Source organism: Ctenopharyngodon idella, chromosome 24 (assembly GCF_019924925.1).
Source record: "Ctenopharyngodon idella isolate HZGC_01 chromosome 24, HZGC01, whole genome shotgun sequence".
Lineage (NCBI taxonomy): Eukaryota > Metazoa > Chordata > Actinopteri > Cypriniformes > Xenocyprididae > Ctenopharyngodon > Ctenopharyngodon idella.
This window is the reverse complement of record NC_067243.1, coordinates 17695352-17722116: the sequence shown is the minus strand read 5'-3', so window position 1 is coordinate 17722116 and position 26765 is coordinate 17695352. Positions and strand designations below refer to the sequence as shown.

General features: G+C 38.4%; 1 protein-coding gene across 6 annotated transcripts in view; it reads right to left on the bottom strand.

The window, feature by feature from the left end:
* The window catches only part of ptprz1a (protein tyrosine phosphatase receptor type Z1a), a 68721-nt gene that overhangs the window by 15701 nt on the left and 26255 nt on the right, over positions 1 to 26765 (bottom strand). For 3 of the 6 annotated variants that reach the window (XM_051884585.1, XM_051884584.1, XM_051884583.1), the window contains exons 3-13: positions 20392 to 20571; positions 19004 to 19155; positions 18671 to 18766; positions 16610 to 16676; positions 15993 to 16150; positions 10450 to 10600; positions 7070 to 7254; positions 6850 to 6976; positions 4982 to 5022; positions 2411 to 4871; positions 726 to 870 (exon numbers count right to left, since the gene is read on the bottom strand). In XM_051884585.1, coding sequence (XP_051740545.1) covers positions 726 to 870; positions 2411 to 4871; positions 4982 to 5022; positions 6850 to 6976; positions 7070 to 7254; positions 10450 to 10600; positions 15993 to 16150; positions 16610 to 16676; positions 18671 to 18766; positions 19004 to 19155; positions 20392 to 20571 — 3763 coding nt within the window. The remainder of the gene's footprint in view (positions 1 to 725; positions 871 to 2410; positions 4872 to 4981; positions 5023 to 6849; positions 6977 to 7069; positions 7255 to 10449; positions 10601 to 15992; positions 16151 to 16609; positions 16677 to 18670; positions 18767 to 19003; positions 19156 to 20391; positions 20572 to 26765) is intronic. The other 3 variants (XM_051884586.1, XM_051884587.1, XM_051884588.1) reach the window with 3 other exon arrangements.

The window sequence follows — 26765 nt, the reverse complement described above, 5'->3', positions numbered from 1 at the left end:
TAAACTGTTTACACATCCGAGACATGTTCTTGATGGGATTGCCAAAGTTGCTTATTTCACGGTTGGGAATATCTGAAGGAAAACAGGATTCCAGACTTCCATCCTGGTGTGGAAGGACCATTTTTATCGCTTTGGTGTGAATTCTGGCCGCTTTCACACATACATAGACCACCGCCACATCATAGCTTGTTTATCTTGCTTCCCTTTGAGGTGGTCCCTCGCCCGGTGGGTGTGAGATTGGGTCTGTGCCCAAGATTAGACCCCCATCACAGACAGACAACATGCTTCTCATGGGGCCACACTGCTCCCCCTTCTCCTCCTTATCGACGATTGTTATGATTATGGATTAGTAACAATATGATGGAAATCATGAGCAGCTGTCTCAGAGGAAGTGTATTTTTGTTTTCCATGCCTGTCCGAGTCAGCTATGCATGACCAATGCCAAAACAGTTTACCAAAAAAAAGAAGCTTGCTTGGGTAACCTAAAATTGTGCTTCATGTGGTAACATATGAACTAACTGCCTTTATATTATGAAAAAAAAAAAAAAAAAAAAAATGAAAATATTATTTAATGATTTTAAGGGTTAGATTTTTACAATTATATAAATATACACTTATATATTAAATATAGTTATATCAGTTAATATTAATTAATTTATCATTATAATGGAGTACAAACTATGCTGCAATTATTTTGTGAAGATGCTGTTACCTACAAGACTTACCTCCAGTAGATAAAAATGCCAATCAAAACAATGAGACCCAGGAAGGTGAGGGTGGAGACCACAGCCAGAGGAACCACAGCCTTCTTGTGCCGCTCAATGCTGCTCACCAGGCCCACCCGCGACTCATGACTGCTGTTACTGGCATCTATGGGTTTAAAATCACCCTCCTCAGATCAGAGCATTATCAACGTTTTCTTTAGAAACAGGAAATTCAGTATCCTATCAGACTCAAACTGAGCTAATTAACAATAAAAATGTATGATATACACCGGAAACAAACTCACCTTGTAAAATGTTTTTCACACACCTTGAAGTGGAACTATCACACTTCATGTAAATTGTAACACAAATTCAGGTTAATCTTACTATAACACTAAAGTGACATCATTTGCAAACCAGTTCAAGTTAAGATATGGAGTAACTGGAGTAAAAATATAAAACAATGTCAATAAATAAAAAATGGCTTTGACTTTAAAATTGTATACAAATGATTAAACAATGAATGAATATCTATGTTAAATCAACGGATGCTGTTGATAATGACGACAAAAAAGTAAAGGTTTTGGTAAAGGTGCTATTTTGTAAGTTAAAATCTGCATTAAATTACTAAAATTTTGTCAAAACAAACCACCTTTTGTTCTTTGACATGATACTTAGGTCAAGCTATCACCACAGGATATTGACTCGGTTTCTCTTTGATTCTTAAAGACCCTATAATCAGTATGTCATCCATAAGGATTGGCATAGCACCACTTAATCTATTCCATCAGAAATGTGTTTTGAGTTGGTCTGACACTAAGAAGCTAAAGAGTTCACAGGTCATGATTCATTGCAGATAGACACGTTTGAGAGATTAAGACCTGGCCTAGGACTGTCTGAGATGACCTCGGCATCCCAGCCAAAACAAAATGCTGCCACTGCCAGCTGTCACTTACTAGTGATTACATATAAGAGTTTTGCTGCCCTCTGCTGGACGAACAGTAAAATTACTGCGTTATCACATGGAGGCATTGTCAAACAAAAATAATTGAGGCTGCTGAGCTCAGATGCTAATCTTCCATACAGTTTAATTTGCTATTTTTAGATTATCTATCATATAACACTTTATAAATCTACAAATTGATCCCATAAACAAATGGCTACAGTAATGGCTAAATGTGTAACCAGGCATCTTGGATTCGACTTGAGATGGAAAACATGCTATTGGTATGTTTCTGATGACAGATGTGAGCATGCTAATACACATTTTTAGCAAATAATCACATGAACAACATGCAAGACAACACAGAATACACAGGAGTCACATGGGACTAGGAATAAGACACATACTGATGATGGGATTTTCTAATTAAGATGATGTTTCTTTAGTAGCACAATTTATGGCACTTAGCCTAACTTGTCAAAAGCTTTGATGTATACGTTAATTACGGACGCTGTAGTGAGCTCTTCAAATCTTACCTTCCCAGCGAACTAATTTCTACAGGGCACTTTTTGAATGAGGTTTTAGTTGTTTAGGTTACATTTGTGGTGGGTTATGGCATTCAAACTTTAGATGGATTAGTTGTCCTCGAACCAACCAAGACACTTCAAAACTCTTCACTGATGATTCACTGACCAAACTTCACTGAGCATGGCTAAATCAAGAATCACCTTCAGGAATGGACGTCAGTAACCGAGAGCTTTACCTTCCACTGGTTCCTCCTCTGAATCCCTCTCAGTGCGCTCTGGAATACTGAAGTCTGAAGATGTCTCATTATCTGTGAGGTTTTCACCTGATCCGCTCTCCTCTTCCCCACTTCCTCGTAAGGTCCAGGATGGACTGGGCCGCAGGGTGACCCTGAAGTCAGTAGCTTCAATTTCTGTCCCGTTCTCACCTTCGAAGTAGAAAGAGGAAGAGTGCTCCTCATTCCCATCATCTGCCTCATCAGGAGATACCTCTGTAGGAGAGGCAGTAGTGATATATGGGATGACACTCTCATCTCCAGATGCTGAGTTCTGGCCCCAATCTAAATCGAGTGCCCAGCCCGAGGCACTGTTCTCCAGCTGCCCATCAGCAGAATGTGTAGGAATGGAACTGGACTCTGGAGCAGAGGAGAGGGCAACAGTTGGGGGCACAACAGGAGCAACCACAGAGATGGATTCTGGGGCAGAGGTTGGCGCAAGGGTTGGGGTCACCACAGGAGTAGGTATGGCTCTGAATACTGGAGTAGAGGTTGGCGCAATGGTTGAAGATCTTATGGGAGTAGGTGCTCCCTGGGACTGTCCGGTTGCACTTTGTGCAACGCTGCTGATGGTGGCTGCAACAGAAATGCTGAGGTCACTAGAAGGCTTGGTGGAAAAGGGAAGAGAAGACAAAAGAGCCTTGGCACGGAGGTCCAAGTCTGTGTTGCTGCACAGAGGAGTACCGGCACTGGAGGTGGACAGAAATGAATCTAGATCTACAGGACTAGATAGGTCACACGAGAGACCACTACAAGGGGACAATCCCAAAGTAGAGGAGGGCAGCAGGATGTTTAGAGAGGCATGCAAAGAGATTTCACTAGATGCACCACTGTCTTGACTAAAAGTAGGAGCTACTAGAGAAGAATCTACCCACTCTGTCGGCAGGCAAGACTCCCCAATGCTACCTGAGAGAGAATCATCAGAGTCAAGGGTTGTAGTCATCATCAGAGAGTAGTCCCTAAAGACAGGAACCGATGGCTGGAGATATGCAAGAGTGCTTAGCATGGAGACAGTACTCGTGTGCTCAGAGGGGTGTATAAGGTCGTGTTCATAGTTTGGCTGCATGGAGACAACAGAAGCAGTCGCTTCTGGTAACGTTTGAAGGGGAAGAGTACTTCTACACTGGGGGTCAGTCAAGATAGACCCAGACAAAACATCATCATCACCATCATCATCATTACAACCACCACTAGAGACAGGCTCCATGTCAAAATAAGACACAGAGCCAGTGAGGAATAGGGTAGGGTAGGAAGGGGAAGGGGTGATAGACTGTGCACCACCAGACACCAGCATGGAAACAGTGTAGGGGATGTCCCAGTCAGGGATGGGCTCAGACAACACACTGCTTAAGGAGTAGGGGGAGACAGGACTTGCATGCACGTAGGACAAAGTGTCAGATACAGAGGGGGCATACGAGGTGCTCTCACCATTAAACACCGGCTGGGTGGTCTGCGACAGAACAGTGTTGAAAGCGGCAGTGGTTGGAAATAGCAAGCTAGCAGTTGTAGGCCGCAGAGGGACCTCAGGGGGAAGGGTAGAGGAAGTTGATTCCATTGGGATTTCAGGCAATAGGGCTACAGTCGTTAAACGATCACCATAGCTGTCTGAGTTGGTTACGGGTCGAGTCACTTCCTCAACCCCCGAAATGTCTATCGAAGCTAATGTTACAAATGATTCAAGGGTTCTACTTGTTTCAGGGTTGATATTTGTTTCAAGGGTTCCACTTGTTTTAAGGGTAACATGTGTTTCAATGGTTCCAATTGTTCTAATGGTTCCACTTGTTCCAGGGGCGACATATGTTTCATTGGTTCCACTTGTTTCAACTGTTCCAATTATTTCATTGGACCAACTTGTTTCAATGGTTTCACTTGTTTCAGGAGTGGCATACATTTCAATGGTTCCACTTGTTGCAGGGGTGACACTTGTTTCAGTGATTCTATTTGTTTCAGGGGTTCCACTTGTTTCAGGGGTGACACTAGTTTCAATTGTTCCACTTGTTTCAAATATTCCAGTTGCTTCAATGGTTCCACTTGTTTCAGGGGTGACACTTGCTGGAAAATCCGTGAAGGTACTGCTTCGACCATCAGACTCTGAGGATACACCTGCTACAACATTAGAACTATCTGGCCTTGTGGTGTGTGCATCTACAACAAATATGGTGGTTGTAGTTGCAGAGGTGGTAGGTTGGTCTGTGTATTTTACTGTAGGTTTATCTGTGTATATCACTGGAATATATTGATCAGGAGTCTTCTGGGAGTCTTCTACCGGGAGTCTTCTTTCATGAGTCCTTGGTGTTGTCTTAATGACTGGATGGACTGGGCGCTCTGTTGTTGTAACTCTGGGGCTGGTTGTGGTGGTTTGGAAAGGATATGGAAGCTGATTTGTATCGGGTCTAATCAAAAAGGGGTTGATGTGGTAGTCTTCCTAAAATAGAAGAAAGAGTTGGACAGAGAAAGAATCCATGTGCTTAGTTCTGTTGTAGAAAACAAAAACACTGAACTAACTATACACTAAAGTAGCATTGACATAGTTACCTCATCATCATAGTCAAATGATTCAGAGTCATTGTCTGCTTCTGAAAATAAACCAAACATAAGAGAGTTAAAACATGGCTTGAGTGAAAGATTCACATGTCAGCTACACATAATTATGTTCTGTATGTTCTTTACTCTTTTTAACAACGTCTATGACACTGAAACTAAACCATTCTGACATTAAATATGAAGTGAAAGATTCATGTCAGCTTCAGATAACTATGTTCTGTATGCTCTTTTCTCTTTATAACAACAAAATATACATTTTTTGCATTAATAAAATAATTTAAAAAAAAACAGTTTCCCATAAGATGTATACAAACACAGAGATACATTTGAAAACCAATCTGTGTTTATAATTTTATCCTTAATAGGCAAAAATACTTGCATGCTTGAGAAACAAAAGTTGAGCACACAGATTAATTTTCAATGTGTATTCAATCACAAACCACATGCCTTAAATGGATATTTTTGCCATTTGGTATTCTCTGTTAATGTTGAGAGTACAGAGGTTGAGAAGGAAGGATAGGTCAACCAGGTCACCAAATAGGATGTTTAGGTCATTCTTCAATAGAAAGAGTGCAAAAAGCAGCAATCTCTGGGTAAGATCGAGGGTTGGTTTTTGATCACACACACTGTATCACACGACAGGAGAGTTTGGACACCTTCATGCATTAAAGCCTCCCAGCACACAAAGATAGAGCTTATAATCTCTTCCAGACTCTTACCTGTCATGGGATCAAACTCAATGACACAAAATGGTGGAAAAGACCCCAGAGATTTCGTGATATGTGGGCAAGATCGGTTTGTGAAGCATGGAAACATTAAAAGGTAGAAGATGTATGATTTTATCAGATAGACTACCCCCATTTGACTGATGTAAACCCAATGTAAATCCACACTCAAACATTTTCATAAAATCATAAAAAAAAATGTCTTGTGACAACAGAATATTCATGGACACTGAAATATGATGACAGGGACTTTCAGCGAGACAGATAAGTTTATTATAAATCAGTAAACAAAATACAGATGTCCCAACATTCCAATGAATTATAAAAGAACACAAAAAGCACAAATGATCCATTGAACACATGCATATCCGTAAGAGACAGAAAAAATTCTATATAGGAGGAAATTCAAAATGCAGATAGTGATGACAAAGTATAAGATAGACCGACAGAGAAAAAGGAAACAACACCCAAAGAACACAGACTACATATATTTTAGGTAGACTTTTTGTCTTTGTCAAAGTTATATAATCTAAGTTCAAGTTAATTAAAATATTTAAATAAATATATAAATAATTAAAACATAAAATATTAATTTTATAATAAGTTAAAATAATCTACTAAAAATTGCCAGCTAAATGTGAAATCAATTTGGGTTAGCCTGATATAATTCATTACAGTACTGGATTTCATTCCAAAACACACCCTACGCAAGACCATGAACAAAAATGTTTCTGGCTAAGCTAACTCAAGTTTGTGTGTTGCTGCGATCTGAAATGTGCCAGACCCAAGGAAGTATTTAATATCCGGAGAAAACTGTACATTAGCACAAACTGTATTTTCAATGGGAACATGTGCTTACAATGCATAGGTCAAGCATTCAGATCTCTGTTTACATAAACGTGTACTTGTGTAAAGTATGTTTCTGGCTAAAAGCTGTAAACCACTCAAGGATTCTGTCCATTTCTTCATAAGTCTTAATTGGCACCACATAATTTTCTGGACAAGGTAACTGGTTTGCAAAGGATCAGTCTACGGTCTGAAGCGTTTGGCTTTTGTCTAACATTTGCAGTGGGGCATGAGTGTTTTAAACTCATTCTCCACGGATGCGAGGGCGGCGGGCGCGATTGGTCTTACCAGGATCATCCAGGGGCATGTCCACTGTCAGCTGGTCACTCACTCTGCCATACAGACCATTGGTGCACACGGCAACAACCTGCACCATGTAACTGGTGTTGGCCACCAGGTCCTGAATGATCGCCCCCTGGTGGTGAGAAAAAAAATATCTTAATTGATATTCAGAACCTGTGTTATGTAGGCCTGATTTTCAAGATTCATTCATTGATATCTGACATACAATGTCCTGGTCTCCATCAGTCAAGTACTCCTTTGCAGATTCATCATCGCCATGGGCCGGCCGATAGGTGACGGAGTATCTCTCTATGCTCGAGTCGTAAACGGCACGTGGTCTCTCCCAGATTACAAGCATACTGGTGTAATTATGAGGGTTGGCTTGCACGTTCTCCGGCTCTGAACTGCAAACTGTGACAGAAAACACACACAAACAAAAAATAATCATGTACTTTGGACCTTTGCTTACACTAAACAATGTTGCAAGCTGAAAAGATGGCTGTAAATAACATGATATCCATACAATGTTAGAAAAAAGGTTCTATATAGAACCTAAAAGGGTACTGTCTGTCCATCATGGGATCATTTTATGGTTTTAGTTTTAATTAATTAATGTTGTTTTAATTCATTTTTAATTTTAATTCAATTTTATTAATCAAGCAGCTTGTAAACAATTTATCACTAGAAAAAAAATGAAATACGCACTAAATATGAAAGTATTATGCAAAAATTTAAGACATTTCTCCTTATATAAAACCTTTTTGGCATAAAGTGTTCTTTAAAACTGAGTCTCGTTAAGAATTTTTTTAAATGTTTATGAAAAAGTTTTATGCTCACAAAGGCTGCTTTTATTTGATTTAAATACTTAAAAATATTACAATTTAAAATAACACAATATTTTAAAATGTAATTTATTTGATTTATTAGAAAAGTAACATTATACATGTCACTTCTGATGAATTTAAGGTGCCCTTTCTGAATAAAAGTATTTATTTCTTTGAAAAACCAAAGCATCTTACTGTCTCGGATAAAGCATTTATTGGGTCAAGTTATGACCTGATTTAACAGTGGTTTACTTAAGTCCACTTAATATTCATCTGTAATTCATGTGTAATGCTTCTAGGCTACCTCCACCCATCAGTTTCTAACACAAGAGGGCAGAAAGCGCCCACAGATGAAACATCTGTCTACTAAACCAGTGATTTCCAACCATACAGAGTACTTAAAAGATATTCAGGGAGTACTTGCAAATTATTTTTCGTTAACCCTATGAAACAAACAATAGTTTTTTTTTTTTTTTAATTGTTTGTGATTTGATTAATCTCTTTTTTTCTTTCTCTTTTTATGTACAATAATGTATGTAATCTGCACAAGTTTAATTTGTGGCAGAAAATATGCGTAACTTTGCATGTCTGTATTTCTACCACGATATTTTAATGTGATTTAATGATAATAAATATATTGCTAAATGATATTAATGAGTTCAATTGCTGGTTTGATGCCGTGTTAAAGGGATAGTTCACCCAAAAATGAAAATTCTGTCATCATTTACTCACCCTCAAGTAGTTCCAAACCTGTATGAATTTCTTTGTTATAGATAGATAACAATTAAAAAAAGATATTTGGAAGAATGTTTGTAACCAAGCAGATCTCGGCCCCCATTGACTACCATAGTATTTCTTTCCTACTATGGTAGTCAATGGGGGGCGAAATCTGCTTGGTTTAGTTTTAATTAATTAATTAATGTTATTTTAATTCACTTTTACTTTTAATTAAATTGTATTAATTAAGCAGCTTGTAAACAATTTATCAGTAGAAAAAAATTATTAAACATGAAAGTATTATGCAAAAATTGAAGACATTTCTCCTTATATAAAACCTTTTTGGCATAAAGTGTTCTTTAAAACTGAGTCATGAACCCTAAGGTTCTATATAGAACCCCATTTGAACACTATCATTCAAAAAATTGCAAGCAGATCTCGCCCCCCATTGACTGCCAAAGTATTATTTTTTTCCTACTATGGCAGTCAATGGGGGGCGAGATCTGCTTGGTTACAAACATTCTTCCAATTATCTTCCTTTGTGTTCAGTAGAACAAAGAAATTCATACCAGTTTGTAGAGTAAACGATGACAGAATTTTCATTTTTGGGTGAACTATCCCTTTAAACGATCTCTCACTCCATATGTAATTTATTGTAGAGTACTGCAGTTGCTCCATCCCAAACTTCCCTACGCTGACGTAATTCCATTAGAAAGCATACATATATGGCCTGAACTACCAGATGCATTTAAGGGTTTGAACTAAATTCAACCTGTGCAAGTGAAGGGGCAAACAAAAAGAGACAGTTTCCTAGCAACTCAAAACTGTTTTGATACGTGACCCAGAGAAAGAGAGAGATTGATGTGACTGAATAGTGGTGAGCAAACATTGTTAATACTGTGAGTACAGTGAAGGAGAGGTTACAGTAAGTAAGTAAATCTGGTTTGCCTGGCTGCTTTCGGTTTTACGTTCCCTTGTTATGCTAGTCTGAGATTTCACCAGTCACTCGGTATAGGATGCCCATCAGAATGATATATATATATATATATATATATATATATATATATAATGAAAAACTTACAGGAAACTGCAAATCCAACAAAGAATATCAATAATCCAAACTGATGAGCGTAAATCTTGGCCCTGAAATCCACCCCCACATTTCACATTTCCTGAGGTTTAAATGATGTCGCAAGTAATCAGTGTCTTTACAAAGTAATAATGCAGTATTAAAGCTGTAAAATGACATTCCCCAGGCGCTGATTTAAGCTAAAACACAGGTTGAAGCGTATATATATGTGTTTGAAAGGACACAAGTGGGACATTTCCATTGCCAATGGCCTTTGTAAAAACAACTCCCACGTGCCAGTGATTCTCAACCATAGAGAGTTCGCCCTGTAGCGGAGGAATCTGAAATGGGGGCATCGATGTTCCACCAACGATCTGCTAAAGCGGAAAGTCTGAGAGAACAAACCAGTTCAGATCTGTAAGTTGTGCTTTAAATTGAACAGGCTGGACTGAGTAATAGATTTGGAATATATGAACTCATTTTCTACAATCATATTAAGAATAACCTGAGGATTTCTTAAAATTTAAAATATGTAATTAATTGGACTGATTTTCACATTTAAACAGTGTTAGTTTTGTACAATAAAGAAGCACCAAAATTGTGCACCCGAAAACCTTGAAGGGGACGATATTTACATCGTATAAAAAATAAAACTAATAATTAACCACGGCCTTTTGATGGATTGATCCATATGAAATGCAGTGAAATAAGTGGGAAACATCCATAAAGGGCCATGAAAGCATTGCGTATAGCTAAAAATGGGCCAAATGTCTGTCTATATTTATAAATAGAAAGTAGGAAAATGTCTGGAGGGCTTCGTTGTATAAAAATAGAAACCTTATTTAATTGAGAAGCAGTTGTTTGGGATTAGAATCATGTTGGAGGCTAATTGGATCCATGACCCTCAAACTGCCTGACTGCTTTAAGACCTTAAGAGTGAACGATTCCAGACACATGCTACCCTAGTTTGTTTATGTGTGTTTGTAAAGTACGCACTGGGAGTGTGGACCTCCTCGACGCCAGTGTAGGATGAGAAGACTTGTCCCATAAATTGCTCCTGCTGCTCTCTGTAGTTATTCTGCAGGTAATCCATTAGCATGACATACCCAGCCTGCTGCATGGTCATGACCTCACAGAACATCTCCAGCTGCAGACAAATACAGTGAAACGGATTAGACAACAAAATTGAAAACAAAACTGTTTCTGTGTTTTGAAGGGGTTTAAAATAGAACAGCAGCTAGCATTTTTGTCATGAATACTTTTCATAACACCTTCATTAACTTTAGACACGATATTGCCAGTTAGGGATCGTTCACACAGAACCCTTTTCTGCACTTCACTGCACTGCTTTTCTATTGTTTTCTATTTAAATTTGCGCTAGACAGACATGTTTTGCCACTGCGGTCATGTTTCATGCACACCGTTCTACAAGTTAAACTTGTGTGTCTAGACCATGCATATTTCCATTCCACTGCTTTGCGTCTCAAGTTTTAAATGCAACAACACGCTTTGTTAGCCCAATTTTTGCTGCTAAAGTAGTTCCAAACAAAGCGACGGACAAATGAACAGCTGCTTGCGCGCCTCTGACTTTCAACACACATTCGTGTTCCTGAATGAATCAGTGTTTTTGAACAAACTGGTTGAGTGAATAATTCAATTACACACTCATGAAACCAGTCTTGTTTGTTCCTTAATGAATCAGTGTTTTGGAACCAATCGGTTGAGTGAATGATTCAGCGATTCAGTCATAAAGACAGACTTGTCTCTTCCTGAATGAATCAGTTGCTGCGTCCGAAATCGTACACTATATAGTAGGTACAACATTTGGTTTGAAACTTACTTTGTGACTATTAAAAAAGCACATTCTATATAGTATGAATGTGTGTTATGAATGAAATTCTGATGTACTATATCCGTCATGTCACTGTCAAGTGTCCATCAGCGTCAGTTGCATCACTTCACTGCCATTCAGAAAAGGTGTATTCGACTTAAAGGGACAGTTCACCCAAAAATGAAAATTACCTCATGATTTACTCACCCTCAAGCCATCATAGGTGTATATGACTATGTTCTTTCAGACGAATACAATCAGAGCTATATTAAATAGTGTCCTGGCTCTTCCAAGCTTTATAATGGCAGTGAATCGAGGATGAGATTTTGAAGTGCAAAAAAGTGCATCCATCCATCATAAAAAATATCCACACGGCTCCGGGGGTTAATAAAGGCCTTCTGAAGAGAAGTGATACGTTTGTGTAAGAAAAATATCAATATTTAAAACTTTAAAAACTAAAATAACTTTCGGCAGATGGCCGTATACACCTTGACTTGAGCCAAAAGAGTAATCACTGACGCAATGTAGGAGTAGCGTAAGCTTTGATGAATCTCGCTGTTCAAACAAATGGGGCTGGGCAACAAACTCAAGCTCCTCTTCTCTTATATCAAAATCCTCCAACATTTCTCTTTAAATATTCTCATGAACAGTGTTTTGTTTTGCTCTATCCTCTGCTCTTCCGCATTCGTCAATACATCATACGTTGGGTCTTTCACCATGAGTATAGCCGTCTGTCGGAAGCTAGTTATTTTAGTTTTTAAAGTTTTAAATATGGATATTTTTCTTACAAAAGCGTATCACTTCACTTTAGAAGGCTTTTATTAACCCCCTGGAGCCATGTGGATATCTTTTATGATGGATGGATGCACTTTTTGGGCTTCAAAATATCATCCTCGATTCACTGGCATTATAAAACTTGGAAGAGCCCGAACATTAATATAACTCCGATTGTATTTGTCTGAAAGAAGAAAATCATATACACCTAGGATGGCTTGAGGGTGAGTAAATCATGGGGTAATTTTCATTTTTGGGTGAACTAGCCCTTTAAAGCGGACCAATCGGTGTATGACAACAAAGTATCACAAGAGCATTTAGAGAGCAGGCTAAATCCTCTCTTGTGGCCTGATGTGAGAGTAAAGTGTTCAATGGATGTGCATTTCAGAAGTAGTAGGTCATCCAGGTACTTTTCGCTAACTTTTATGAATACTATTTTTCGCATATTTGAACGCAGGGAGTTTTAGTGAACGAATCGGTTGAGTGAATGATTTAACGACTCACTCAAAAAGACTTTGCGCCACCTACTGGCATATCAATGTAACCTGCAGAGGGAGTCACTTAAAAATTTCCACTACTAATACACAAACTGTCAGTAATAAAATAATTATATATATATATATATATATACATAAAAGTTGGCAAAGTTGATGTAGCTTACAGGTTATGATAAACTGGTATGATGCCATGTGGTATGAAGCTTGTACAAACCCGATTCCAAAAAAGTTGGGACACTGTACAAATTGTGAATAAAAAGGGAATGCAATAATTTACAAATCTCATAAACTTATATTTTATTCACAATAGAATATAGATAACATATCAAATGTTGAAAGTGAGACATTTTGAAATGTCATGCCAAATATTGGCTCATTTTGGATTTCATGAGAGCTACACATTCCAAAAAAGTTGGGACAGGTAGCAATAAGAGGCCGGAAAAGTTAAATGTACATATAAGGAACAGCTGGAGGACCAATTTGCAACTTATTAGGTCAATTGGCAACATGATTGGGTATAAAAAGAGCCTCTCAGAGTGGCAGTGTATCTCAGACGTCAAGATGGGCAGAGGATCACTAATTCCCCCAATGCTGTGGCGAAAAATAGTGGAGCAATATCAGAAAGGAGTTTCTCAGAGAAAAATTGCAAAGAGTTTGAAGTTATCATCATCTACAGTGCATAATATCATCCAAAGATTCAGAGAATCTGGAACAATCTCTGTGCGTAAGGGTCAAGGCCGGAAAACCATACTGGATGCCCGTGATCTTCGGGCCCTTAGACGGCACTGCATCACATACAGGAATGCTACTGTAATGGAAATCACAACATGGGCTCAGGAATACTTCCAGAAAACATTGTCGGTGAACACAATCCACCGTGCCATTCGCCGTTGCCGGCTAAAACTCTATAGGTCAAAAAAGAAGCCATATCTAAACATGATCCAGAAGCGCAGGCGTTTTCTCTGGGCCAAGGCTCATTTAAAATGTACTGTGGCAAAGTGGAAAACTGTTCTGTGGTCAGACGAATCAAAATTTGAAGTTCTTTTTGGAAAACTGGGACACCATGTCATCCGGACTAAAGAGGACAAGGACAACCCAAGTTGTTATCAGCGCTCAGTTCAGAAGCCTGCATCTCTGATGGTATAGGGTTGCATGAGTGCGTGTGGCATGGGCAGCTTACACATCTGGAAAGGCACCATCAATGCTGAAAGGTATATCCAAGTTCTAGAACAACATATGCTCCCATCCAGACGTCGTCTCTTTCAGGGAAGACCTTGCATTTTCCAACATGACAATGCCAGACCACATACTGCATCAATTACAACATCATGGCTGCGTAGAAGAAGGATCTGGGAACTGAAATGACCAGCCTGCAGTCCAGATCTTTCACCCATAGAAAACATTTGGCGCATCATAAAGAGGAAGATGCAACAAAGAAGACCTAAGACAGTTGAGCAACTAGAAGCCTGTATTAGACAAGAATGGGACAACATTCCTATTCCTAAACTTGAGCAACTTGTCTCCTCAGTCCCCAGACGTTTGCAGACTGTTATAAAAAGAAGAGGGGATGCCACACAGTGGTAAACATGGCCTTGTCCCAACTTTTTTGAGATGTGTTGATGCCATGAAATTTAAAATCAACTTATTTTTCCCTTAAAATGATACATTTTCTCAGTTTAAATATTTGATATGTCATCTATGTTGTATTCTGAATAAAATATTGAAATTTGAAACTTCCACATTATTGCATTCCTTTTTTATTCACAATCTGTACAATGTCCCAACTTTTTTGGAATCGGGTTTGTACTTTATAAAACAGAACTATTGAATCTCCATACATTATGGATACAGTTTTTATTCAACCCTAAACAAACACATTGTGCCCCAGCGGCGAGACGTCCCCCATTGTGTGGACATCAAAGCTGCTCTTTAATGTGTGTGAGTCAATGTCATTCCCATTGTGATGTCATCAGGTGTGGGTTTGTTACCTTGCGGTAAAACTCCTGCTTTCAACATGCGTTTCGACTACAGCTTGTATCGACTTGCTAGTCACTCGAGGGCAACAGCCCCAGACTGAATGACACACACTACAAAGGCTGTATTTAAGCATTTACAGTCTTTTGTGACATGTAACTCTATACTCGCTCCCTCTAATTCCATTCTGGCAACCAATATCCCAATAATAAAAAATGTTGTTGTTGCATCCTTTTTGTGTAAAATTTAGTATTTACTGTCAAAAGCTCAGCTAACATTATTATTATTAGACATGATTGAATGGATTTCTAAGAAAGAAAATGTCAAATCAAATGTAAATGTACATACAGAAGACACACAGGAAATGAAACAGATCTATACGTCAAAGTAAAATAACATTTGGAATGCTAATTGATGTTTGTGCTGTTATGTTTGGGCGTGTGTTACTTCTTGCTAATTGTTTTCAGTTCCTGAGTGTGTGTGTCACATAGACTCAGTGTTGCGCAACAGACGCCAAATGACAGACGCCACAGTCACAATATCATTCCAGGTGAAGATGTCCTCAGGGTTTCAATTCAAAACAACATACAAGCTCATTAGCTGCCAGTTTTTACTTTTAAAAAGTATAAAAATGCAGGTTTTGAGCAGTGTTGCCAAGTCTGTGTTTTTCGCGCAGAATTGGTCTACTTTTATAATGTTGCTTTATAATGAGTTGTTTTTTTTGTCTGCAAGTTGAAGCGACCACACCGCCCCCCAATTTTTACCCCCCGAACCATGATTGGACTACTTTTAGTCATGATCGTATGGGTTTTGAATAGCAATTGGGCTGGCTATGTTACGCAAACCTGGCAACCCTGGTTTAGAGTTTTTTATTGAACTATACTAGTCAAAACATGGTCATTTTCATTATTCATGAGTGAAATGTTTTGTGGATATAAGGCAATTGTTGTCAACAGTCTTTTTGTCTCATTTTGACCATCTTTCAAATCTGTCAGCACATAGAGCTCAATAACAGATTGTGATGCGCAGAAGATGAGTCTTTTATATGCACCGCCACAATCTGTTTATCGTCTACTGTGTCGGAGCCTTTAAATTACGTGTTCACTCAAAAATGTTGCTCCAAACCTGTATGACTTTCTTTCTTCAGTGAAACACAGAAGGAGACATTTTTGAATAAAGTGATGGTTGCTCTTTTCCAAGCAAATGCAATGAAACTGCAAAAATAGCATTATGAAGTAGTCAATACAAGGAATGTTTGGGTCAAGATACGTCAAGATGCCTTCAGGAGACTTGGAATATGGCATATGAGGACCACTTTTATGATGCTTTTGTGTCCTTTTTGAAGCTTGAAAGCTTTATGACATATTCCTTTTTGGGTGAACTGTCTCTTTAAATCTGTAAATAACACATGCCGTTATATGTGCCAGCAGGTCAACGCTCTAAAAACTGCCCATGATGCTGACCTGAACATCTGAGATGGCCACTGTGTTTTTGAAGACGATCCACTCTACAGTCTCAGAGCAGGGAGGGGTGGTCAGAGAGCCGTTATAGATGAAGTACTTCTCCGTGGAGTTGGGCAGGAGACCCTGCAAGGTGAACGGAGAGATGGGGCCGCTCTTTCCTGACCAGAGAAAACAGGAATAGTTCACACAAAATGAAAATTGTGTCATTATTTATCCACCTTCATGTCGTTCCAAACCCATATGACTTTCTATCTTCTGTGGAGAAAGGAATTTAAGTCCGTTTCTTACACAAAGCTATCGTATGTCTTCAGAATATAGCGCATAAATCGTATGGACCACTTCTATGGTGCTTTTCGAAACTTGAAAGCTTTGGTTCAGATTTATTATAATTTTATTTAAAAGAGTGACCAACACCGTCAGAATTTCTGCTTTTAAGTTCCACAGAAGAAAGTCATACAGGTTTGAGGGTTAGTAAATGATGACAGAATTTTCTTTTTTTTTGGACATGGACATGGAAGAGCTTAAAGGAGCCTCATGGAAAATAGGATTTTCCTGATAAATACTGCAAAAATGAGGAATATGACCCCTTTAAATGTAGATATGAAGACTGAACGTACCATAACGGCTGACACTGTTGACCGCGTCAATGATGGCCATGTAGTTTTCATTATCATCAGTTCTTGTCTGTGGAGAGAACCATTAACTAATGGCATAATAATTGCATAATAAACAAAGTACATGATACATTATATGGCCAAAAAAATGTGGACTTCTGAACACTACAAATATACGTGCTTGTTGAGCTTTTCAATGTTATTTTTGTTCTTCAGATTTGAGATTTCATTTTAAAAAAATCAGATTGTGCTGCTTTAACCACATCTATTTGCATTCAAAATAAGACATGTTCATACAAGCTTTACTGTCAAAACATGCAGCACCAAACTGACAAAACACCACAATACACAAGCACACGACTTCATGTTATTGCACATGAATTATATCAGGATATCCTCAGGAAAAAGCCTACGTACTATGAAGGTTTAGCAACACTTTGTGTTTACGTTCTTCAGTCTTTACCATCAGAATAACCGTGTGAAAATGAGGATTTCTGAAACTGCTTTGTACCTCAGGCTAAACGCAGGCCGAGGGAATGATGAGGTTTTGAAGAGTGCCTGAGCCTGTCTAAGATTATTAATTTGATGGAGTGAGGATGTTCAATACATAAAGAAAGCAAGTAATGGAGAACCAGCAACAAGACCACAATATACAATGCAAAGATTTTATTTTGTTTTCCATTTAAAATATGACAACTTAAGAATTAAGTTTATTTTTTTCCTAGCTATCTTTTTTTTTTTTTTTTTACTTAAAGGATTAGTTCACTTTGAAATGAAAATGACCCTAAGATTTACTCACCCTGAAGCCATTCTAGATGTATATAGGACTTTCTTCTTTCTGATGAACACAATCGGAGTTATATAAATAAATATCCTGATGTACTCCACACGCCTCCAGGGGTTAATAAAGGCCTTCTGCGTTTGTGTAAGAAAAATATCCATATAGAACAAACATCTGCCAGACCGCCTTCTGTATTCAACTTATGATAAAAGGGTAGACTAACTGATGTCGCGTCACTTATGCTTTTTTCATAAGTTGAATACGGAAGGCGTAGGACATAGTGTTTTGAACTTCGAGAGTTTTACACTTTCTTCGTAAGTTTAATATGGAAGGCGTTCTGGCGGAAGCTAGATATTTTACTTCATAACTTGTTAAATATGGATATTTTTTTTACACAAATGCATCGCTTCGCTTCAGAAGGCCTTTATTAACCCCCCGGAGCTGTGTGGAATATGTTTATGATGGATAGATGCACTTTCTTCAGCTCATACTCGTTGGTCCCGTTCACTGCCATTATAAAGCTTGGATGCGTCAGGATATTTATTAATATAACTCTGATTGTGTTCATCAGAAAGAAAAAAGTCATATACACCTAGGATGGCTTGAGGGTGAGTAAAGCTTGGGGTAATTTTCATTTTAAAGTGAACTAATCCTTTAAAGCAGGGGTTCCCAAACACATTCCTGGAGCCTCCCCAACACTGCATGTTTTCCATGTCTCCTTAATCAAACACACCTGATTCAGATCATCAGCTCATTAGTCGAGACTCCAGGACCTGAAATGGGTGTCAGACAAAATAGACATGCAAAATGTGCAGTGCTGGGGAGGCTCCAGGAATGTGTTTGGGAACCCCTGCTTTAAAGTTTACACTTTAAAGCAAAAAATCATTTTATTAAAGGGATAGTTCACCCAAAAATGAAAATTTTGTCATCATTTGTTGTTGTTCCAAACCTGTTTGAGTTTCTTTCTTCTGTTGAACACAAAATAAGACATTTTGAACAATGTTGGTATCCAGACAGTTGACGGCACCCATTGACTTTCATTGTATTTTTTTTCCTACTATAGAAGTCAATGGGTGCCGTCAACTGTCTGGTTACTAACATTCTTTACAATATATTCTTTTGTGTTCAACAGAAGAAAGAAACTCATACAGGTTTGGAACAACATGAGGGCGAGTAAATGATTTTCATCTTCATTTTTGGCTGAACTATCCCTTTAATAAAATTATCTTTTGCAGTGTAAACAAGGACACAAAGAGCCAGATGACTTGAGCTGCTATACTCACCTCAAACAGCACAGCCAACGCTGTGATCTTTCCTCCTTCTCTGAAGGCCTCATCGAGGTCACTGAAAACATCTGGATCGTAACAATATATCTGCATCTGCACCATAAACAAACAATATATTAAATCAACATTTGCATACATTCACTCTTCAAATTAAAAGTAAGGGATGATGTGCAGTCAGCCAGTTATTATCACAAAATAAACCCCCACTGGGTTAAAAAAAAAAACCCATTCTGCTTATTATGCAGTGACCTAACAAATAAGCAAAATAAAAATAATAAAATGAAATACTGATTTGAATTTACATTATTTTATTACGTGAGAGTAAAATACCTCCAGGGGGAATTTGCCTCCATTGAGGCCGTGCTCCGAACCGTCAGAGGAGGCATTGCACAGGCCCCAGTGGAAAGTGATTCGTCCCACCTTAAACTTGGACCTGAGCCCCCCTCCACTCACATAAAACTCTCCTCCCACATCGATGGCCACTGGAGACAGAAATGAACGCTTAATATCTATTCACATCAAGTCTGAATTTTCTGATTTTTTCACATTTGAATGCATGTCTACCAAGAGGTCAAGGGTAGCAAGTCTACTTAACCCCTGCTGGTAGATGCCATAACTAGACCATGTGGCTGCAGAAAGCATTTCTCTGTTGATGCCATTCAAAAGTACTATATCTGTGTATTCTGAAAAAAATATTTTCATTATACACCGATCAGGCATAACATTATGACCACCTTCCTAATATTGTGTTGGTCCCCCTTTTGCTGCCAAAACAGCCCTGACCCGTCGAGGCATGGACTCCACTAGACCCCTGAAGGTGTGCTGTGGTATCTGGCACCAAGATGTTAGCAGCAGATCCTTTAAGTCCTGTAAGTTGTGAGGTGGGGCCTCCATGGATTGGACTTGTTTGTTCAGCACATCCCACAGATGCTCGATTGGATTGAGATCTGGGGAATTTGGAGGCCAAGTCAACACCTCAAACTCATTGTTGTGTTCCTCAAACCATTCCTGAACCATTTTTGCTTTGTGTCAGGGTGCATTATCCTGCTGAAAGAGGCCACAGCCACCAGGGAATACCGTTTCCATGAAAGGGTGTACATGGTCTGCAACAATGCTTAGGTAGGTGGTACGTGTCAAAGTAACATCCACATGGATGGCAGGACCCAAGGTTTCCCAGCAGAACATTGCCCAAAGCATCACACTGCCTCCACCGGCTTGTCTTCTTCCCAAAGTGCATCCTGGTGCATCCCCAGGTAAGCGACGCACACACACCCGACCATCCATGTGATGTAAAAGAAAACGTGATTTATCAGACCAGGCCACCTTCCTCCATTGCTCCGTGGTCCAGTTCTGATGTTCACTGATGGTGCTTTCGCCGGTGGACAGGGGTCAGCATGGGCACCCTGACTGGTCTCCGGCTATGCAGCCCCATACGCAACAAACTGTGATGCACTGTGTATTCTGACACCTTTCTATCAGAACCAGCATTAACTTCTTGAGCAATTTGAGCTACAGTAACTTGTCTGTTGGATCGGACCACACGGGCCAGCCTTCGCTCCGCACGTGCATCAATGAGCCTCGGCCACCCATGACCCTGTTGCCGGTTCACCACTGTTCCTTCCTTCGACCACTTTTGATAGATACTGACCACTGCAGACCGGGAATATATTTGAAATAAAATTATTTGTGCAATATTTTAAAAATACAGTTGTTCTTACCAGTTTTCCCATCATTCTTTATTGTAGTGGAGTCTGATGTCTTTTCCGCCCATCCCTCAAATCTCAGCTTCTGGAACTTGATTTTGACCTGCGTCAGGCTCTCTTCAATGTTTATTGGTGACTGTTTGGCATTGTTGCATGATGGGTATTTCTTTGCCCAGTTATTTTGGTTTAGAGTTCCTGTGAGAAAGAGTTTAACTGGGTAAATAAACCTTAAAATCACTCATAAATGTTAGAGGAAGATCATCTGCATTTAAAAAAAAAAAAGCTTCAGTTCAGACACAAATACACGCTTTAAAAAAAAAACACATTCACAGACACACAGGGACATAGATGTATGTCTGCTGGTGGGTTAATCAAAGACCTCTCTCTGGAGGTCCCTACAGCACAAAAAACGAAGCCCGTGAACCAGGTCACCAGCAGTTTTAGGTCACTCTCATTAGCATGTCAATAGCTGCATTACACACCCCCAGCTGAGTCATAAACACTGGTGTACAGTAGTTACAGTACAGTTGAGTCAAAAACAGTAGAAAATACACAACACATGAATGAAGAAAGAAAGTTGTTAGGCATTAAACAATGTGGAGTTTCCAAAAACCTGTTAACTGTGGTAAAATAACTGTAACACACCCTTAAGTGGCTTATTGGTTGTTTTAAGCATTTAAAATCAGCAATTTGATAAAGGCACCATATTATTGGATGGATGGATGGATGGATGGATGGAAGTAACATTTCATTTTAGCCATATTTAACAACGCATAAAAATGGTCATATCTGTTTAAGACTATCATTACATTCAATAGAGTAATAATAGACTTCATGCTGATGGGTTGTGACCTGTCACTCCATTCTGGCTCCAGTGAACAGGGATAATTGGATGCCTGACAAGCTGTAGCAAGTGTAAATCAGAGGAGGAAAATGCCAGTTAAATGTCTTCACTCCTCTTTCATTAGTACTGTCACTTCCCTCCTTCCTCAGCAAAGGACTTAAGAGAGAGCAGAGTACAAACACTCAAAGCTGTCATGTTTCAGCTGAATATGTTGGTATTTGTTTTCTTGTTGCCTCTAAGAAACATCAGAGCAAACAGTCTTTTTGAGAGTGGTTTGTGTAATTGAAAAGCATGAACTGAAGCTGACTTAAAACTAATTTTTATACTTTTATACTTGGCATAACTAAACACTTTTATTGCCGCTTGCTAAAGTACTATTACTAAGTGTCTTAGCAACCACCTAGCAATGTACTAGCAACTATTCAGAGCATCATAGTGACGCCCTGACAACCACCCAGAACACTGTAGTATTGTGGCGGTGGTTTGCACAGGCAACCACCAGATATTTTCTTTTAAATATATCATTTTTATTTGTTCCACTCTTTTTAATAAATTGATTTTTAATCACTATTTTAAATCAAAATATTATCATCAAAATATTCAACAACAAAGCACCTGTTATGGTTATTGTGATCATAGACAAAAGACATGGAAAAAGTGTTTCAAACTCATGTACACTCAGTTACTCAGACTCGCACACACACAAACCAAAACACATTTCCCTTATGCCTTCCAGCTGTCCAGAGAAATACAGATAGTTGCTTGTCAATAGAGGTGACAGGGTTGACACAAAACATGTTCTGAAAGATTGTAATGGGTTACAAAAATAATATATACATTTAAACTGTGTCTTAACCAGACACGATGCGATAAGATTCCAGCGACAAGCAATTTGTTTGTCCACACCAGACGTGACACGACTAAGAGTCAATCAACAATCACAGCCAATCAGAAGAGCGCGTGGGCGGGCTCTCTCCGCAACATAATAATCAAATGAATGAATATTACACAATGTTAACATTATTAAAAATACATATTGAGTTACTGAAACAATCTTTGTCATAGAATACGCTTGTCTGTTCACAATGAGTTGACAGTTTGAATGTTCTTGTTTCCTTTTATTTATTTTGAAGATCGGAGGTAAATTGTCCATTGTTGTTTTCGGTACGGCTATAAAAGACACATTCAAAGATATTCAAACTCACATAGACGCTTTTAACATTAAATAAAGCACATAAACAGTACCTAAGATTATCATTATCATCAGTGTTGGGGGTAACGCATTACAAGTAACTTGAGTTACGTAATCAGATTACTTTTTTAAGTAACTAGTAAAGTAACGCATTACTTTTACAATTTACTTTTTAAAATAAGTGACACAAGTTACTTCGTTTTCACATTTATTGACTGATTACGGAGCCCCGGACATGGCATGCAGGAAAAAAATAGTAGGCTAAATCGTGCGCACGATTTACTATTTCGTTCCCTCGATTTATATATCATGCACATGAAATAGTAAATTGTGCGCACGATTTAGTAAATCGAGGGAACGAATTAGTAAATCGTGCGCACGATTAAATTTTTTTCTTGCATGTCATGTGCGGGGCTCCGTAACTGATAGCTCTCCTGTCCCCATGTTGAGAGAAATAAAGTGCAGAGGTGTTGTGTGTGAACATGATGGTTATTGTAGTTCTAGACTATGTGAACATGCATTTACTCATCTTTCCTGCACGAAAACATTCAGTGTTCCTCACAATGAATTAAAGCGGTAAAAATGCAATCTCAGAATTTTGTAATAACTGACTATATTAAATTACATTAATATACTTTATGTATTTAATCTCACTTTATTAACCAATGTTTTTGCTGCTAACCTTCAATGATCCAATTCAACCATACTAATAATCAAAAAATACTTAAGCATGTTATTCTTCTTTAATCCAGAATAGCAGCACATCTGAAAGGTTTGTTTGAGCTGCGCCCTCTACTGTACAGGCGTAAATATGCATTTCCTTCAGCCTGAGGCTTATTCATTTCACTTTTGGTGTGAAAGAGCCATAACATTTGCCAAAAATATAACTTTTTGTTGTTGTTATTAAAAAACAAACAAGCAAGCCCAGCCCAGGTAACAAAAAATAATGCAAAACTAATGTAACACATTACTTTTCATAAAAAGTAACTAATTAACGCAATTAGTTACTTTTTAAGGAGTAATGCAATATTGTAATGCATTACTTTTAAAAGTAACTTTCCCCAACACTGATTATCACACTTTGTGTTGTTGTTCCAGCCGCAACGTCGCCGAAAAATAGAAACCATTTCTAAAATAGAATCATCGCATCACACAATCGCGGCTAGCTGGGACAAAAACTCAGATTAACAATTGATCAAATGATAAGTATATACATTCCAAACCTACTGTGACAGGATTGAAGTAATATTCCAGTCTAGAGTTAGTAAAACTAAATAACTTGGTACTCAACAAATCTGGTGTTCTGATGGTGGTCCACCAATGTACATATATGGCCTGGTACTTTGGGCCTGAGGTTTAAAATAATTGTTGAATGTTTCTGGGACTGTTTCCTGAGAATGACCATTTACCCAGTACTACAAAAACGTACCTATACATGCAATTAACTGCAGTTTCCAGCTGAAATTACCACTAGTGGCAGTAAAACACCAACAACTTTTATTTTGATTTACAGTTTGACATTTGCATCACATAATCAACTCCATATATATTGTTTTTCTTACATAGTAAACTTGCTTGATAGCTCACCTGGTACAGTATTTCATTTGTGTCAAGGGCTTAGGTACGAGTCCCGTGAAACTTGAGTCACGATAAAAAACTCACTGGACATTTCACTTTGAAAGTGTCGTGAAATGTGCAAGAAGCAACATAATATCATTTTGTAGAAATGTCACCACAGGTATGTTTTTCCAATGAGTCTGGGTTGCAATTACTTGATGAGGAAAGAAAACATACCATGCTGTACTGTAAATAAGGCATAATTTCAGTTATCCACACTTATCTAGACTAGCTCTGCTCAGGCCTTCTCTGCAAGTTTAGTATGTCAGAATTAGCTTACAGGGATTGATTATTTATGTTTCAGTATCATTTAGACGTTATGAGTGGTATGAAAAAGGGGTCAATGAAGAGGAGGGGCCACGGTATTCTGGGTAATGCTGATGAACAATGTCCCATCTGCATGAGCGACCGCCTGCCTGCAGCCCGGACGCTATAATGCCCTCTTTGTTGTGCCAGCCTCCAATGACACCCAGATCTGTTTTGTTGTGACGGGCCAAAGACAAGAGTTTTAACGCTGTTAAACCAGTCACTTATTATCCATCTTTCCTAGATTAAACACCTTTGCTCTGAAACATTGAGCACCTGGCAGAAGAATCATTTTCCAAAGGAATGATCTGTAAATCATAGAGATCAGAAGCTATATATCAAGAGTGCACAACAATAAGCAGAATATCAAATCTGGCCTACTTTCAATAACAAAGCGAGACAGGGGAATTCTCCATTGTGCTAGAAATGGAAAAGAGCTGGAGATGAAAAGATGAGAGATACAAAATGTGTCACTGATGTTGTTTGATTTGATACTTCATCTCTTCCCAAACTTCAATGGGCCATATAATAAAAAACAAGATTTTTCATGCTCTTTTGAAATAAAAACAAAACAAAACTGTATGCTATAAACACAAAACTCCCTCCTTAGAGCATATATAAAAACTAAAGCTGTATCTCATTTCAAAGGCTGAGTCCTCACGAGGAATAAGTCCATTTTATTATCTTAAATAAGACATCCTTGATGACGTATGCAGCCTTCAAATGTGACCTCCGGAGGACACAGCCTCCGAAATGAGACGCAGCTTAAGAAGCTAAAAATGCTACATGCTAATTGTTTACAAATAGTCATGGTATTGACGTCACTAAGGGGCCGTTATCATCTCTTTGTAAAATTTAAAATTTGTGAAAACCGTGACGTCACACGCATGCGTATTACGTGTATTACGCTCACGCAGCCTATGAGCGTAGTTTTTCTTTACAAAGTGACATCGCCAACTACTGGCCTAGCAGTATAATACAGTGTTTTTAATAGTTTTTGCAGATCTGTGTCAAAGGGGATCGTTTTGACAACGTAAACCCTTTAGGGTACATATAAACATAACCTAAAATTCGACCCTCCAGATTTACAGAGACTTGCTGGGGATGTTTTTACTCATTTCAAAGGTGAGGGAGTTAGTCATTCATAACAGTCATTTGCATGAAGTCTTAAAGGTATGGCAGCAAGAACAGCCCAAACAGGATCTGAGAAATTCCAGGAAATTGTTATGTAAACCAGATATTTATTCTCGCCAGCATTAGTCCGACTAGTCAGTAGTCAGCACTATTAAAAAAGATTAGTGCATATAACTTACATATTGCAAATAAGGAAACCTTCTTATTTTATTACAAATCTAAATATGAATTTATTGACAAAAAATCTATACTAAAATTCATTAGTAACTTAATTTTCATACCATCAGTTCACGAACATTCAAGCTACGATGATGTCCATGTTCTTGGCTCTTTTTGACTGGATCATTGACTCAGAGAGTTGTTAGGTGTGTTCGACTCTAAGTGGCGCTGCGCAGACCAATCGGTTTATGACCTGATAGTACCGCGAGAGCGATTAGAGAGCAGACGGCTCTGTATGCTTTCGAATCTATGTCATACACTGATCGGTCTGCACAGCGCCATTTCATGTCGAACTCACCTGTTGACTCAAGAACAGCTACAATTGGATCAATCCAATTCATGAAAGAATCATTCAGTGTTCTTTTAACCAGTTCAAAAGATTCATTGGAAAGAATCAATTAGTTCTCGATTCGGACATCGCTTGTGTCTCAGAGTGAGTGGCGAATTTTCAGTCCAAAATAACAAGGAAAAATACGTTTTTATGGATTGTAGTGGAGTAAAAAGTACAATATTATGCTTTAGAATGTAGTTCAAGAGTTAGTTCACCCAAAAATGAAAATTCTGCCATCAATTATTCATCCTCATGTCGTTCCACACCCGTGAGACTTTCGTTCATCTTCAGAACACAGATGAAGATATTTTTGATGAAATCTGAGAGCTTTCTGTCCCTCCATAGACAGCTATGCAACTGAATATTTGACGCTTAAAAAAGTTCATAAAGAGATCGTAAAACTAATCCATATAAATTGAGCAGTTTAGTCAAAATTTTCTGAAGAGACTCAATCACTTTATATGATGAACAGATTGAATTTAGTCTTTTATTCGCATATAAACATTAATCAGCAAATATAAACAGAAGCTCAACTGAACCTGCTTGATGCACGAGAACAAACCTTTTCCGGAAGCTCAAAGATGCTGCCTAACACAAGAATGAACCTCATTGGTTCTTGCACGTCAAGCAAATAAAGCGATCAAACAGAACATTATGAAAGACACATAAGTGTTCATATTTCTGCTCCAATAAAATCAGGCTTTCCATGGCAATACTAGGATTACACAGCATGAACTCAGTGTCAT